The sequence below is a fragment of the Hydractinia symbiolongicarpus genome, chromosome 8, assembly GCF_029227915.1.
Source record: "Hydractinia symbiolongicarpus strain clone_291-10 chromosome 8, HSymV2.1, whole genome shotgun sequence".
NCBI classification, from domain to species: Eukaryota; Metazoa; Cnidaria; class Hydrozoa; order Anthoathecata; family Hydractiniidae; genus Hydractinia; species Hydractinia symbiolongicarpus.
Window position 1 is genome coordinate 11,483,552 of NC_079882.1, and position 15,196 is coordinate 11,498,747.

The following is a 15,196-nucleotide window of genomic DNA, read 5'->3' on the forward strand; positions in this document are numbered from 1 at the left end:
GTTTTATTTTTCTACCAGTAACGCTACATTCTGAGCAGACAGTAGTATTTTTAACAAAGCTTCTGATGACGACATACACAAAGGGCCGCCATTTTATTCTCCTTACAACGTACTACAATTCTGCCAAGTTTGATATTCCATTTGTAAAAGCCTATAACAATTTATGGAGGGAATCTATGCTTTTACTGGAAAAACGCTACTTGGAGCAATTGTGTGGAGAACGCATACATATCCTTTCCCTTTAACATTTTTAACCTCTCCTCTTTAACCATAGCATCTAGCTTCATTATTCATTTATTCATTCATTCCAGGACCTTATCAGCGAGGTAGGCCCCTTCCAGCAAAGAGTGTTGGCACTACGCCAAGTAAAAATATACGACAATAAATTTTTAAGTTGCTTTCTGTCAAAAACTTATTTTTCAAATAAAAGTTTTAATAACTGTCTTTACGAGTATTGCTAAAATTTAGATTTACATTTTTTCTTGATTGTAACGTTCGGAATAAAATTGGGGAGTTTTATTTCTTTTTTAGTCATTTTTCTAAGTGAGGAATGAGGGTGAAGGAGTCTCACCAACTTATTTAGATGTTATACAACGTTCTTAAATTTTTTAAAAACATTTTTTTTGACCTTAGTTTCCCTTTAAAGAAAAAATATGTACAACTTTAAAATAACAAAAACTTATAAGAAAAGGATTTGGTGGCGAGATAATATCAATAAACACATATGAGGAACAAGATCATAGCAAAGCGACATTTTGTATTCTTGGTCACCAATTTCAACACACATCACTTCGTTGCAAACATCAATTCGTTTATATTCCAGACACTTCTGATTTGTTTACATGACAATGTAATGACAAATAATTTCAAATACGCAAACTTGTTAATAAACAATGTTTTATATGCCATTTTTGTCATACATCTCCATAATTCATGCTTTTCACTTGAGAATGATGATCGCCGCACCCTGTAATTGCTCAAAACTTTGTTATACTTCATCAACGTTGTTAGCAACTTTACCAATAATAAAACAGGAAAACCAGCTTAATTTCCATCAATGTAGTTATATTTCGAACAATGACGATCAAATAATTGCAACGCGGGTCTGGCTGCAACAGTTGCATCAAATGACGCACCAAATTATGCGATGCGTACGAACGGAGTTAATACGTTAAGGAGAAACAAAATTTGGTCAATATTTTAATCTCATGGAAAACACATAAAAGTATACAAATGGTTTTATCACATAAGAAATGAATCAAAATATTTTCGCATTCCTGATTCTCTCTTTCAAACGTTAAAAAAGTTGTAATGCATATTTCGCGTTTTATTATAACGTGATTTTCTCTCTTTTTCTTTATTTCTGCGCTCCTTAAATAATTTTTGCGTCAAGTGTATATTTTTACAACAAAACATATTGTTCGTGCGTGTGGTCTTATTTGAGTGTTATTGTTTTTACGAGTAACAATCTCCGCCCACTTTTCGGTAACTACGCCAACATGCCTGGTAACAAAAATCTCGTCGAAATACCTTGTCGCTAAAAACATACCTCCATATTTTAGTTAAACTAACAGCCATCCTCGCTAACATTGGGAATAGCGTAACAAAGCCAGAAGGTTTTTGTTTCCTCCCTTCTCTAATCGTAATAGTCATCATCAACATTTTCATGTACCCAGTTAATATGTGGATAATAAAAGTTGTTGACACTGCGTCCACCATGGTGACCATGGTGAAAATGAGGGTGGTGGTGATGATGATGATGTTTCCAATGCATGTATTCGATATAGTCTTCAGGAAAATCACCACCCCCTATTTGTGGAGCATCATTAAGATGATGTTCAATCAAAGGAAATGTTCTATGATTCCATTCACCTATTGTTGAATCTTGACCATATGCAAGACTTCCGCCGCCTCTTACCGCCAAACCATTTATCAGACCGCCATTGTTGTAACCTAATAGTTCGTCAGAGTGGCGTATTAAATCTGAATGAATAAGAGGAGCGTGGATGATGCGCTGTATACGATTGGAAACATCAATAGGAATAGGTCCAGGGACTTGCCCTGGTTTTGCAACTACATTTAATCCAGCTGGTTTTGCATTAATTTTAACGCCCATGGCGTCAGCTGTAACTTGAATTTCTGGTCCTCTGTCTTCCATATGAAAATGTGTAGGTTGTCCTGCTTGTATTGTATCTTTGCCTTCTCCCTTTGCATAGTGCAGAATTATACAGATTATGATAAAGTTGATCATTTTCCATAGGAGAAAGAAACTTTCATCTTTCAGGCCTTCATAATATTTAATACATATTAAGTTGCCTGAGTTAAGTTAGAAAGTGTGAGGAAATTGTCAAATGCTTTAGCAAAGGCTCAGTGAACTGTGCAGTTTAAAAATACACAATGTTAAAAACGTTTCAATTTAACGGTTCATTGAGTTTTAAGTTGACATGTTCAATATGCAGTGTTATACTCACGCACACTCATGTGTCAAGAAACGAATAATATTTTCACGGAACTCTATAGCCGAAGAACTTCATTCAAGTTTTTTTTATGCCTACTTAGAAATATGATAAAAAAAAGTTCTGGGTTTACATAAAATATAAGTAGCTAATCCAAAGGCCATGTTTTACGTTTTATGTGATGACACACAGTTTGTTTTTCCCAGTGGTTTATTGTTTATTTATAACCCATTCCCTACACCTCTTTGCTTACAAAAGGGTGTCCGTTTTCTTTACGTCAACGAAACAATAATAATTACGAAGATCATAAAAATTAAAAATTTAAAGTTTAGCGGTTTATGACTGTTTTCAGTAGGAGCTAAAAATACTTCAAAGCTGTTTATTGTGAATAAACACAAACCGATTCCATCTTTGGTTGAGAATGGTTAACGAAATAGGTAAACACACTCTACTTAACTCACTTAAACGTAGGGTTAAAAGCTTAAAGAACAAATTCAGTAGTGGTAACAACCTCTCTAAACATAATAAGGATGTCTACAAAATTATCACTTTCCGCGTTCTTAGTGCATGGAAACTACAAAATTTAAAAAAGAGGGATAAGGTTAAATAGAGGGAGAAATTTAAAAACTTTAAACTAATCAGGGCTGGAAAAACTAGGGAGTCCAAGAGGGAGGATATGCCTAACAAATAATTTTGCACAGACTAATAAAAACTCAAATACGCGAAAAGAATTTCTGCCTGAAATGAGCTGCGACTTTAACGTTCCAGCTGGTTCTCTAAAACAGACACTTGCGGGACATTTTTTTGCTCCCTTTAAAGTAGTTTCCGATCTCTATTTCTACCTTTATGGTGTTTTACAGTGCCTAACCTTTAAAAGATTATAGCTTAGATTACATAGGACAACTTGGCTCGGCTGTCCGATCTATTAGCTACTCTATAAAATCTTTTCTAAAAAAACGTGTTCATATAAAATCTTTGATTGAATTTGCCAGGCTCGCAACAAAGCGGGATGGTTTTGGCTCTTTTTATAAGCCGCATTCTAAACATATTCTCTTATCTGCGAAAACCAACTTCTCATTTCAGCATCTTTGTATGGGTTGAATCTTTTTGTGGAATTATTAATAACCTAAATAACTGGAAAGTCATAATTTTGTTGTGTGACAGTACTTAAAGATTTCGTTGCTATGACAGCTAGAATTGTATTAAATTGTACGGTCAGGTTTGCCAAATGGAATACGTAATAACCCCTAAATAGCACAAGAATGACAGTAAAATATTTGGACAGTGATGAAATACATTCCCAGTCAAGAAACGCATTTAAACCCCTCTCCCTCTGCATTCTTTTTTAAAGATACCTTTATTAGCTTTGAAAAAACTATTTTCTCCATTCCAACATAGTAATTCGAATGGCATTTTAGTCAATCTGAAGATGTTCAATTACAAAAGTTTTGTAGGGATGTTCCAATTGATGTAGGGACTTCTTAATCAACACATCGGCCTGGTATGATCCACTTGTTGGGTGTTGTAGCGGGAGTTCGTGATTTTGGGTTAAATATACTTTCATTAAAAACTCGGTGATAACAAGAAGAAAACTTGCAAACTGAACTTAAGCAAAAACAGTTAAGCTTTACTCACTTTACGATTTCGATAAATATGCATCATCATTTCAAATTAAGTTTCCTACTAAGAAAAGACATTTTTTCCTGTTGATGCAAAAGTAGCCACAACCAACGTAATTATTGGTGTTGTAACATATTTAGACAGTCATTTCCTTTAGGAAGTTTTAGATAAACCAGAAATAGCAAAGATAACTTAGTGTCTGTGTTTTACATTCCCTGTTTTTCTAATACAAAAAATCGGAGCTGTTCATTTCATAGGTTTTAATTTCTTTTGCGTCAGCATGCGTATATTTGCCAATGATGTCGTCGGCACCAAATAGAGTGACAAAACTGGTTAAGTAATTTAGCACTCAAATTTATAACAACCTCATCCTCCGGGATTTTTTATTCTTTTACATTAAGCCTAATGTAAAAAAACTTAAATACCCTGTTAACGACGTTGTTTAACCCCTAGTCACAAGGAAAAAAATATAGTCTCCGTAGCTGCATTTTCATGCTGTAGCTAAGGGCATTTTTTAAAAAAAGTGGCCGTTAGCATAAAATCAAAATATACACGACAGGATCTCAAAAACAACATTAAATCCCTATCAATACGTTACAAGAGGTGGGTGGGTGGTAAAAAAAATGACGAATTTGGGTGTCCCTTAGTCTTTTAAAAACACCGCCCTGCTTTTGGGGCGTTCTTTGGTAACCACCTGAATAAAAAAATTAAAAGCAACACAAATTTGTTGAACATAATTTCTACTGTTCAGAAAAATTAGAAATCTCACTTTTTACTGTCGTGGTATCAAGTTTGTTATTGAAGAACTTAAGATTGTCAAATATCAAAGTAATTAATATAGAGTTTGTTTCTTTCTCCCGTGAAAGGGTTACCACGTTCGAGGTTCGAGGGACCAACAAATGTAATTGAGTTACTGGAGACATGGAGGTAAAAATAAAGATTTATTTCTAGCTCCATGCTGGAGATAACCAAGATATCGTCAAATGTATATTTTGTTTTCTTTTGTTTTACATTTTCTGTCGAGCAAGATCTAATTCTTAACGAGGTTCTTATTTCTAAATTTATCGTCGTCGCGGTGTTCAAGGAGAAAATTAACTTTGCATTTACGACAGCCTAAAAAATTCAAAAAATGTGATACTTTGAATGTGAGAGTTTATAGTCGAGACCAACTTTATTGGTCATTAATATAGGGAAGTTGTCCTTGTGACAGAGCCGCCATCAATAACATGAGAGATAACTCGCATTGTTTCACTTCGTTCCCAGTTCCAGAGATCGCGTCGCGAGATTTTATCTGGGAGGGGGGGGGGGGGGGGTTACTTTTACAAACACCCTGAGGAGACCCCTAAAGCAGCTTCTTTTTTACTTTGAAATATACTTTACTAAAAAAATTTGTTAACTGTGTTGTCTTTTTTTATATCGGAAAGACAAAATGATCACCACAAATCCAGCCACACATAATATTGGCAACGCAAGTGTCACTTCTCATGAAGGTTCCAACAGAGTCCTTCGAATTAAGGGGACATTCAAACAAGTATTGGTTCGAATCAGGAGGGGCAAATTCTCTGCATTCTTCTTAACATTACAAACTGCGCAACTTGTGCTCTCTTCTAGCTCACCGTCTTTTCCAAAGATTTTTGCCTTTTTGATATAAGAGAGAAGGACGGCGAGAAGATAAAACCCTTGGGATTGACGTTGCCCTCTGCCATACCCTGCGCTCTTCTCAAAACCTTATAATTTGCTCAAAAATATTCGGTGTAATATCAAGAAAAAAACATACGTCAGCAAGAAACGATTGTTTTGAATAAATATGGCGCAAAAAGTTGATCGCAACAGTATAGTTCAGTACAACTACAAATGTGATATGTTCTTTTTGAAGGATTGCTTTCTATTCCTTTTTTTCTATAGCTAATAGAAATTATGAACTTATTGGAGCAATTTTACCATACCACTTGTAATAAAACATATTCAACGTAAAGCATTAAAATGCTTAATTACTTTGAAGGTACCCAAAAAAAACAGCCTTTTTTCTGCAGTCTGCACTGAATGTCTTCAAGTTTAGCTCAACCTAGCTACAACAGTCAGGGAAAACGAATAACTAAGTGGTCCTTCAATACATATTTCCCTCACTTGTTGTATACTTACAGTTTTTTGACTGTGCCGTCCCCTCGACCAAACAAGACATTTTTCCATCCAGTCTAGTTTTCTACGATTTCAGGTGAAATGCACTGATCTATAACCTGCTATACTGGACTGGGTATGATTACTCAAATGAGTATGATTATGTCTGTATCCTCATATATATACATATACAGAACTTTGTTAATATTCGCAACTCATCTAATAAAAAAAACTGCTAAACTTTAGAATACCCTCTTCCAATAGTAAATTAAATTTTAACCAACGACCAACTTTTGTAAAATCATAAATCTCCACCCAAGAACAGACGGATAGGAGAATTGAAATTTTTTGTTCTGTACAAACTGATATTTGAAATCAATTTGGCTGTCCTTGCAGATACAGAAATTACAGCCTGATTAAACTATCTTTTCTTCTGATATTTTTTCAATATGTAGAACAAACATCTACATTGCGTACTTCATTGTAACAATGTTTAAATACAAAAATGTAAGGTAACCAGTTTTGAATTTAGTGTATGCCAACCTTTCCCCCAGGCCTTTTGCTTCTCAACTGCACTGCACTTCCATGATTAGAGTTACATAGGACATTAATGTCCACTCCCCTTGATACTACAGTACTGGAAAAAGGTTGTTTAACATATCGAGCGCGCAATGTGTGCGGACTCCCTAAATACGCAATATACCGCTTTTATAATAATAAGAAACAATTCAAATAAATTGTCACGATCTATCGACAATCTAGTATCATGACAAAATCCGTCTCGATGTGTCGCAATGGTAGGTGATAATGAGAATAAACAGAAAGTTTTTTTTAATGAGAATAGAGAGAACGTTTTTTTATTAAAACACATCTCTGCTTTATCTCTTTTTTTATTTTAAATAGGTGTATATTATAAGAAAATTTTTACCTTTCGTATTTATTAAAGTAATTCTAGCGCATTACAACGTTTTTTTTCTAATGCTGCTTTTTCGTTCTTAAACTTTGAAAATGCGATCTTTTACGAAGCTTTTTTTGTCGCCGGATTTTGTTCTTAAACTTTTAAAATGCGACCTAAAAAACTTTTCTATCGCCGTTCTTTATTCGTAAATTTTTAAAATGCGATCTAACAAGCTTTTCTATCGCCTTTCTTCGTTCTTAAACTTTTAAAACGCGATCTAAAAAAACATTTCTATTGTCGCTTTTCCTTTATAAAAACTTTTAAAATTTGATCTAAAAAAACATTTTTATTGTTGCTTTTCCTTTATAAAAACTTTTAAAATTTGATCTAAAAAAACATTTCTATCGCCGCATTTCGTTCTTAAGCTTTTAAAATTCGATCTAAAAAACTTTTCTATCGCCGTTCTTTGTTCTTAAATTTTTAAAATGCGATCTAACAAAGCTTTTCTATCGCCATTCTTAGTTCTTAAATTTTTAAAATGTGATCTAAAAAAGAAAGATTAACGCTAGCTGTATACCCTAGATTGTTATGCATAAGTTAAAAAAATATAACACAAAGAAAGTATAATTATATTTAAACATCCGCGATCATTGTTGAATACACTCTTTTTTTTAAAATAGTTCTAATATGAAAAAGTGTTAATGGCCTCGATAGCTTCGAGAATGATATTGAGACGGATGCATCGCGAAGCTCTCTAGATACAATTTGAAAGTAAAAAAATGTCTATCACGGATCGAGAATACTGTCGCGATACACGAAGCGCAATGTTAAACAACCTTTTTCCAGTACTGTACACTCTTATTCTCAGCGAGTGTAATACACTGATGTTCAAACAAAACACGAAATACCATTTTTGCTCATGACGTTATATATTTATATATGTCATAAGGCTTACATAGCTACACACAACAAAAGTGTGCCATCTAGGCCACTGCTATTGGTAACTAAGATTTTTGGGAATATTTTCTAGCAAGTGCTCTGTAATAATTTAAAAAGGCAGTTCATTTTAGGGCAACCTTGGTTCTATAGGCCGTTTTGATCAGATTTATGAGATCTGAATGTTAAAAAATGGACTTATCGCTAGGTAATTTATGATAAATATTGATATGTTTTTTTATACTTATTTGAGCAGTTATGTGCAGCGCAGTTGTACCATCAATAAATTTCACAACTTGCCTTTCAAACAAATCCTTCGTTTGATGGGTTAGCTTGATGCAGACTTGCTTTAAATTTTTTAAAAAAATAATCGTTCATAGAGAACTTTTGTTTCACATCTCTGTGGGAAGTCATTTGTTTTGGCTATAACAGTGGGTAATAAATTGAAGTGAGCCTGCCATGTAACAGGGTCATGTGCCACAATAAAACTGGGGCTAGTTTGAAAATTTTAATGAAAAAAATGTTTGTACTGGCGGCCGAGGCGACAAAAACCAAACAAATATATATTTCAAAAGTTATATTTAGATTCTCACAAAAATTTAACAAAAGTGAAGTATCATTGGTAATTTCTTAAAATCTTTCAGGTGTGTCTCACTTGTAAAAGTAGCTGAAGATACCTAATTTTCAAAAACCTAATGTTAATGACTTCATATTTAATTACTGGAATTAATAATGTTAAAATTATTCTTGCAAAGTACATTACTAAAATTAATCTTTCAATTTATTGTGATTATATTTTGGATAAGCTATTGTCTATTGCTATGTTATTGTTCTGTTTAACCATTCATGCAAGTTCCATGTCCGCATTTGATTACATTCAGACTGTACTCTATTCTTTTTTAAATAAAGGATTTTGCACAAGTTTATAATTAATTATCTTCGTATTTCTTGGGAGAATATCTTTTGCTGCATAACTTTAAAAAACAAGTCTTAGACCTGAGTCTCAAGGGTATTTTCTTGCTGATAAATATAAAAAAGCAAGAAAAATAATCCAAACATAAGGGATAAAAGTGTAAAAGAACAACATATTCTTGCTCAATTTTTTTTAACCAATAAGTGATAATTTTATTTTTTTAAGGTGTGCCTTTTAAATGCTATGTCATCTTACGGGAATTCATTAAAACTCATGTTCTGGTGTAAATATAATTCAAGTACCAAGTCAAATTTAATCTAATGACTAAAGTTGTGATTTTACTTTGTTAATATTGTCGATAAGGCCTGTGGAAAAATCCACTTAGGTAGAACAATGAAAAAATAGATTGTTTGAGTTTTTTGCTGATGTCAGCAGTGCAGTGGGGATAAAGAGAAATTAAAAGATAAAGTAAAATTTACTTTATTTTTTGTCTATTATTGGTAGAGGTTGAAACGCTGATCAAATGGAGAACAGCTAAGGAGATATAAGGGTATAAAAATTTTGCTGACATCAGCAAAGACATGTTAAAACCCACAAATTTTTTTTAGAAATTTGTTTACATCACCACCTTGTTTCCAAGTTATTTGGCCTAAAGTTTAAGTGCGCTGTAATGGCTTCATTAATTTAATATAGGATATTGGCGTTATAATTGTTATTGACCAGCACATATCGTTAGAACAGTGTGGGCGGCCAAATTAATCTGCCCAAACTAACCTTCAATGAACAGAATTTTTTTAAAAATTTCCACTCACGAATTTTCTTGTTCACTATGCCATATTTAATTTTGAGCCAAAGTCGATTAGCTTGATTGATTTATTTGCATACACGACCTCGTTTTCAACTAATCAAATAGCTGCGTAATTTTTTTAAGGTCGTGTGATTGAGCCTAGATGAATTTGTGTGGTTGTTTTCACGAGTTCATGATTTCGAGTGCCATAGAACCATGTTTTTACGTGCAAGCAGACTTTGCTCATATACTGGGAAATGCATTTTCTGACGATCTGGAATGCTCAAATTTCAAAAAATTCACCCAAATAAAATCTGGGCATGGTCATAACATCAGAAAATTTAACATTTCAGACATATCTTTTTCAGGGACTTCAAAGGAAAATAAACACATCCACTTTGCTTGTTACAGAGACACGGAGCTGACGTATTATTATAGAGATGCAAGATTAAGGTTGCTTGACAACCAGAAAAATATGTATATAACTTTTTTAAAAAAGTGTGAAATATAAGAATTATAAATCTTTAAATTTAGTGAAAACCTATAATGAGTTGTGGAAGGCACAGTTGTGATTGGATGACATGCACATTGTGTCGATCAGGCCGACAGTCATTATCTACTTTGCATAGAGCATCTCGTCGTAGTGTTGATTTTCCAGTATCTCAGCAGCAACCACCATGTGAACAGCAAGTATGCAATGTCTATAATCTATATGAAATTTAATGCTCATGCAAATCCTTTTTACAACCACTCTTCCTAGAGCAATATTTAGTATTTTTTCAAGTAAGGCCCTGTGGTACACATGATTTAAAGCACAAAAAGTCATCTGAAGGAAAGGGTTGTACAGCTGGAGCAAAATAAGCATATAAGCATATATATTCAGCATATAATTAGCACCATACCAATCATTCTGAAATGAATTTCCTTGTTTGTGTTATTGTGAATTGTGAAACCATATAATAGTGGGAAATTAAGTTTATTTTTCAGCAATTCTTTTACCAAAGTGAATCCTTGGTAAATTGCTGAAGTGAAATTTAAAGGCTGTCAGCATGTCAACATAGTCGAGAAGTAATTCCTTAGCAACTTAATTTCTTTGTTATAGACACCAACTATATTCACATCAATAGATGATGCATTTGATTCTGTGCAACAATACATGTCAGTGACAACAAGACAATGCAAGGTCTGTACACATTTGTTAATTATTGAATTGTGATGGTGATAACTTTAACAATTATAAAGACTTTATTACTTATTTATTATTAAAGGTTTTAAAATCTTGCATTTGCAAAACTGAAACATAAATTGTATCCAGATACTTGTGCCGATTATATTAAACAACAGTCTTTTTACATCAGAAAAAACCCCTTTGCCCATTATATGGGACGGTATTGACAATTCTTTTTATTGTTCACTAACATTGTATGTACACAGAGACCAAGTTATTACAGATTTACAGGCCTCGTCAGGAAGAAAAATGCTGGCGTGCGAGCTTCGCACGTCATGGTACTTCTTAATGATTTTGAGGTGTGCGTTGTTCGCACGGCATAATTTTCAATGGCGTGAGATGGCGTGTGCTCATTTTTGTTCCATTTTTTTTTCGAATAATCATAGAACTCGCATACAGCAACACTAATTTTGTCATGTTATGAAAAGCAGGTAATTTGTTGCGACGAAACTAAAATGTGAGATGCGTTCATTTTTCATTTTTTTGTAAAAAAAAAAGTATACGACGTAGCAACAGAACGAAGAAAAATTATAAAACATGCAAGTTAAAGTCATAAAACTCTTTCAGTTAATAACTTTTTTGTAAATATTTTTTTAGAGGTAAATATTTTTTATTTTTATATTTTTAAAAAAAATATATCATTAAACATTAAACTATTTTTTTATAAAAAAATCCCTAACGTTATTATTGTTGCTACGATCTTAAAACATTCCCCCCCTAAACAAAACAATAACAAGCTTTGTGACGTCCTGTTTCTATGCCGATGTTTTATAACTATACAGATTGTTGTCTGAGTTATAAAGCAATGATTGTTGAAAAATATTCAGAAAGCAAAGTCTGCATCTGGCAATTGATCACCATAACTATAATTAGATATCATGCTGACTCTGTGCTTGCGAAAGAACATGCTGGAAGTGATTTCTGCGAAAAAACATGCTGGAAGTGATTTCATATAACGAAGGTAGCGAAAGCATTTAAAGAAGTAAAAGACGAAAAAGTTGAACTTTAAAATTTATTTATTAATTTCAAAAGAGGAACTAAATTAAAAAAAAATTAAATGGTGAATTAAAATTAATGTCTTTCTTTTTTTTTCTTTAATATAACTCGCGAGGAACATGATATATTTTTTTAAAGATTTACTTGCGAGTAGTTTAATTATTGATTACTCTTATTTATTTTACTCTCACTCGCATTGTACTCTCACTCTGAATTATTTTACTCACATTTATTTGTACTTCTACTCTCAAAGATGTGTAGCTTTACTCGCGATCGGCACTTTATATTATTCCCGTAGGCCTTCATTGAACAGAACATTATTTAATTTGGTGTGCGATTAGCGCACGACTGAGGTATTTAGTGTTTTTTTTGGCGTGCGAAGATTGCACAGGAACATTCAAACATGGCGTGTGTGGGCGTGTGCGCGTGCGATCGCACGCCATTCCTGACGAGGCCTAGATTTACGTAAAGCTTAAAAAATTCAGAACATAATACGTTACTACTATTTGCATTTTTAATAGTTTGTCTTCCCAATCCAGTACCTTTAAGAAAAGTAACTATTTGCATATGTAAAAATTAAATCTACTTCGAGCTGTTTGGTGATAATTCTACTTTACTTTGGTCAAGATACTTGACAGGGTGATTAATTTCAGTTAATTCTGCAAGCAATTATGTATACTATTGGTATAATATATTCCATGTTTCAAATCTGTCAAAGTGCACTTTTCAATGTGCACAGTGGACTTGTAAGGTCGTAGATTATTTTATTAGATCCCAATTGTTTGAATATACTAATTGTTGTGGCTGAACTACTTCAGATTACAGGACTTTACGTGCCCTGGTATGAATTGTTGGTATGAAATGTCAATATTTAGAAAGAAGTGCAGCTTGCACGTTTTAAGACCATTAACCTGTCTTTTGCATATGTATTGTGAAGCTTATTGGCCAGCTGAGCAGTCAGCCTTTTTTAAAAGTACTGAAAAACCCACATTTAAATTGCTACTATGTCAATAAGTTTAAACAGGGTAAAATTAATGGTGTAATAATTGATTGTTAATTACATATTATTTTTCCAGCGTTTTCACAAATCCATGTTGAAGAAGCACATAAGTGACAGTGATATTCTTCATGTGAAGAGGTTTCACTGCGAGCCACAACAAAAACATCAGAATAAAAATCCTGTAAGTTGTTGGACTAATTTTAACTCTATTAGCACAGGGAGCGGGGGAGTACCTGTTGGCATAACTTTTGTTTGACATGTAGTTGAGTGCTTAAATTTTATGAATTTTCTTAACTTTTATTGGGGCTAGTAAGGAAATAAATTTTTTTGCATACTTTGCAGGGATCATTGCATTTTGTGCTGCAAAGTCTAAAAAAGCCTGGTGTTAAAAGGGTTCAATATTTGATGATATATAGTTTTCAATTTCACTATTAAAACAAATGTTTTTACCTTTTTGGTTCTTATAAAAAATTACAATTTGATGAATAAACCTTTAGAGCCTGTGACAAAAAATTTATATTTTCCAAGGATAACATTAAAAACAAGTTTCGAGTATTTCTATTACATTTTTAAATTCTAGAACTGACAAAAAAAATATTCTATGTTTTTTGTAATTAAATCATTCTTGCATGTCACAATAACTACATGTATAATTACTTTTACAATTTACTGTTTTCATGTCCAAATTTTATTCTCTATAAGCATTAGTTTTACTAACAGTTTTCACATTATCGAAAAAACAACAACCTGGTTTGTGAGTATTTTCTTGTTTCGTAATGTCATGCAGCATTTGTACATCAAGCATTAGTAGGTGATGGCAAGGTTCTCTTATCACCGTCTTTGAAAGAAATTTAAAGAGGTCTAGCAATAACATACAAACTGTTTTCACAACATCACTTGAAGTATTATTGTTAAACCAAAATATCTTGATATTGTTGTACAATCAATATACATATCCTTCTAAACAAATTAATTTTAAATATATATAAAGGATGCAACTATATGTTTATTCTACCAATAATAGTTTTTGCCCTATTCAATTTTTGTTTACATCTCAACCAAAATACATTACACATGTTAATAATTTACCAATATTGTGCACTTCTAGCTTTAACTTGACAACCAATAGAAAAAAGTAACTGAAGGCTAATTTGGGTCAATGTTGTACTGCACTTACACATTCACACTGAAATGAATTCAAAGGCCTCCGAATTCAAACAAAAACGTATTAATTCGAAAATAGTTTTATCTGTTTACATTCACTGAATTTTCATGACGACCAGTTTGCATCGGAAAAAATAAGCAAAATACAAGCAATTAATATGGATTTAACAGAATCCAAAAAAGAAATTTTGGGGGAACTTTTCCATTTTTTTTATCGTTTTCATGATGAATGGGTATACATTGTCAAAAACCAAGTATACAATGTATAAATTTTTACTTTTAGTTATGTGGCTTATGAACCCAGATAAATATTTCCAATTGTAAACACTGAATAATTAAATCAGGAGTGTGACATTATCCTCACACTGTGGAATCAAAGAGTAGTGTCATCACAAGACTATCAAACTCCAATATTTATTTTAGTTATATATCAGGAAAAAAATAATCTAAGAAAGATAATGATAATGAACTTAACCAAACTAATCATAAGAAAGTATACCAGCAGTAAACACCTGGTTTTATTTTTTTGCCAAAGTTTATTATTATTTGTTTATAAGTAGATCAAATATGCAAAGACCTAGTCTTGTTATTTTTATAGATTTCTCCAGGCACAAAAGAGTTCAAATGCATGTTTTTTTTCTGTGTAATATAAAAGCAACCTATGTGTATTTCCCATAAGAACAAATTTTCTCTTACTATTTTTATTGTAGTTACAAAGAACAGAGAGCGTACAAGTTGAAGTAGCACCAGGAACGTATACTGTCAGTGCAGGAAGCTGGGGTTCTGACCGTCAACACACACATGTCGTACACGTGAGAGATGGTCAAACTGTTGATTTAACATTTGGAATGAACTAGATATTGTAAAACATTTTGTAATTTTTTTTTGTTATTACGAATTTTATTACTATTTTTATTATTAAGGTACCTCAGCAAAATATTTCATTCAGTATTCATTCTTGTAGAAAAAATACTTCACTTTTTTATCTTCCATCCTCACACATAAATTTGATTAGATTTTATAAATTTAATTTATATAACTTTTATTTATAAAAGGAGCTCTTTGTAAGATATGTATATA

At 32.6% G+C, this 15,196-nt stretch overlaps 1 protein-coding gene across 1 annotated transcript; it reads left to right on the forward strand.

Annotated features, from left to right (window-relative positions):
- The first annotated feature begins 10,232 nt into the window (after positions 1-10,232).
- Positions 10,233-15,053, forward strand: LOC130654069 (A-kinase-interacting protein 1-like). The gene is made up of 4 exons (XM_057456592.1): positions 10,233-10,418; positions 10,831-10,911; positions 13,029-13,133; positions 14,827-15,053. Exons 1-4 carry the CDS (start codon positions 10,275-10,277, stop codon positions 14,971-14,973), a joined length of 477 nt encoding a protein of 158 aa, XP_057312575.1. The 5' UTR covers positions 10,233-10,274; the 3' UTR covers positions 14,974-15,053.
- Positions 15,054-15,196: the final 143 nt, after the last annotated feature.

Excerpts from the sequence above, each read along its gene's own strand:
- LOC130654069 (XM_057456592.1), top strand. The coding sequence starts at position 10,275 with ATGAGTTGTGGAAGGCACAGTTGTGATTGGATGACATGCACATTGTGT. Across the intron at positions 10,419-10,830 it reads AACCACCATGTGAACAGCAA|ACACCAACTATATTCACATC; the intron begins GTATGCAATGTC and ends TCTTTGTTATAG. Across the intron at positions 10,912-13,028 it reads TGACAACAAGACAATGCAAG|CGTTTTCACAAATCCATGTT; the intron begins GTCTGTACACAT and ends TTATTTTTCCAG.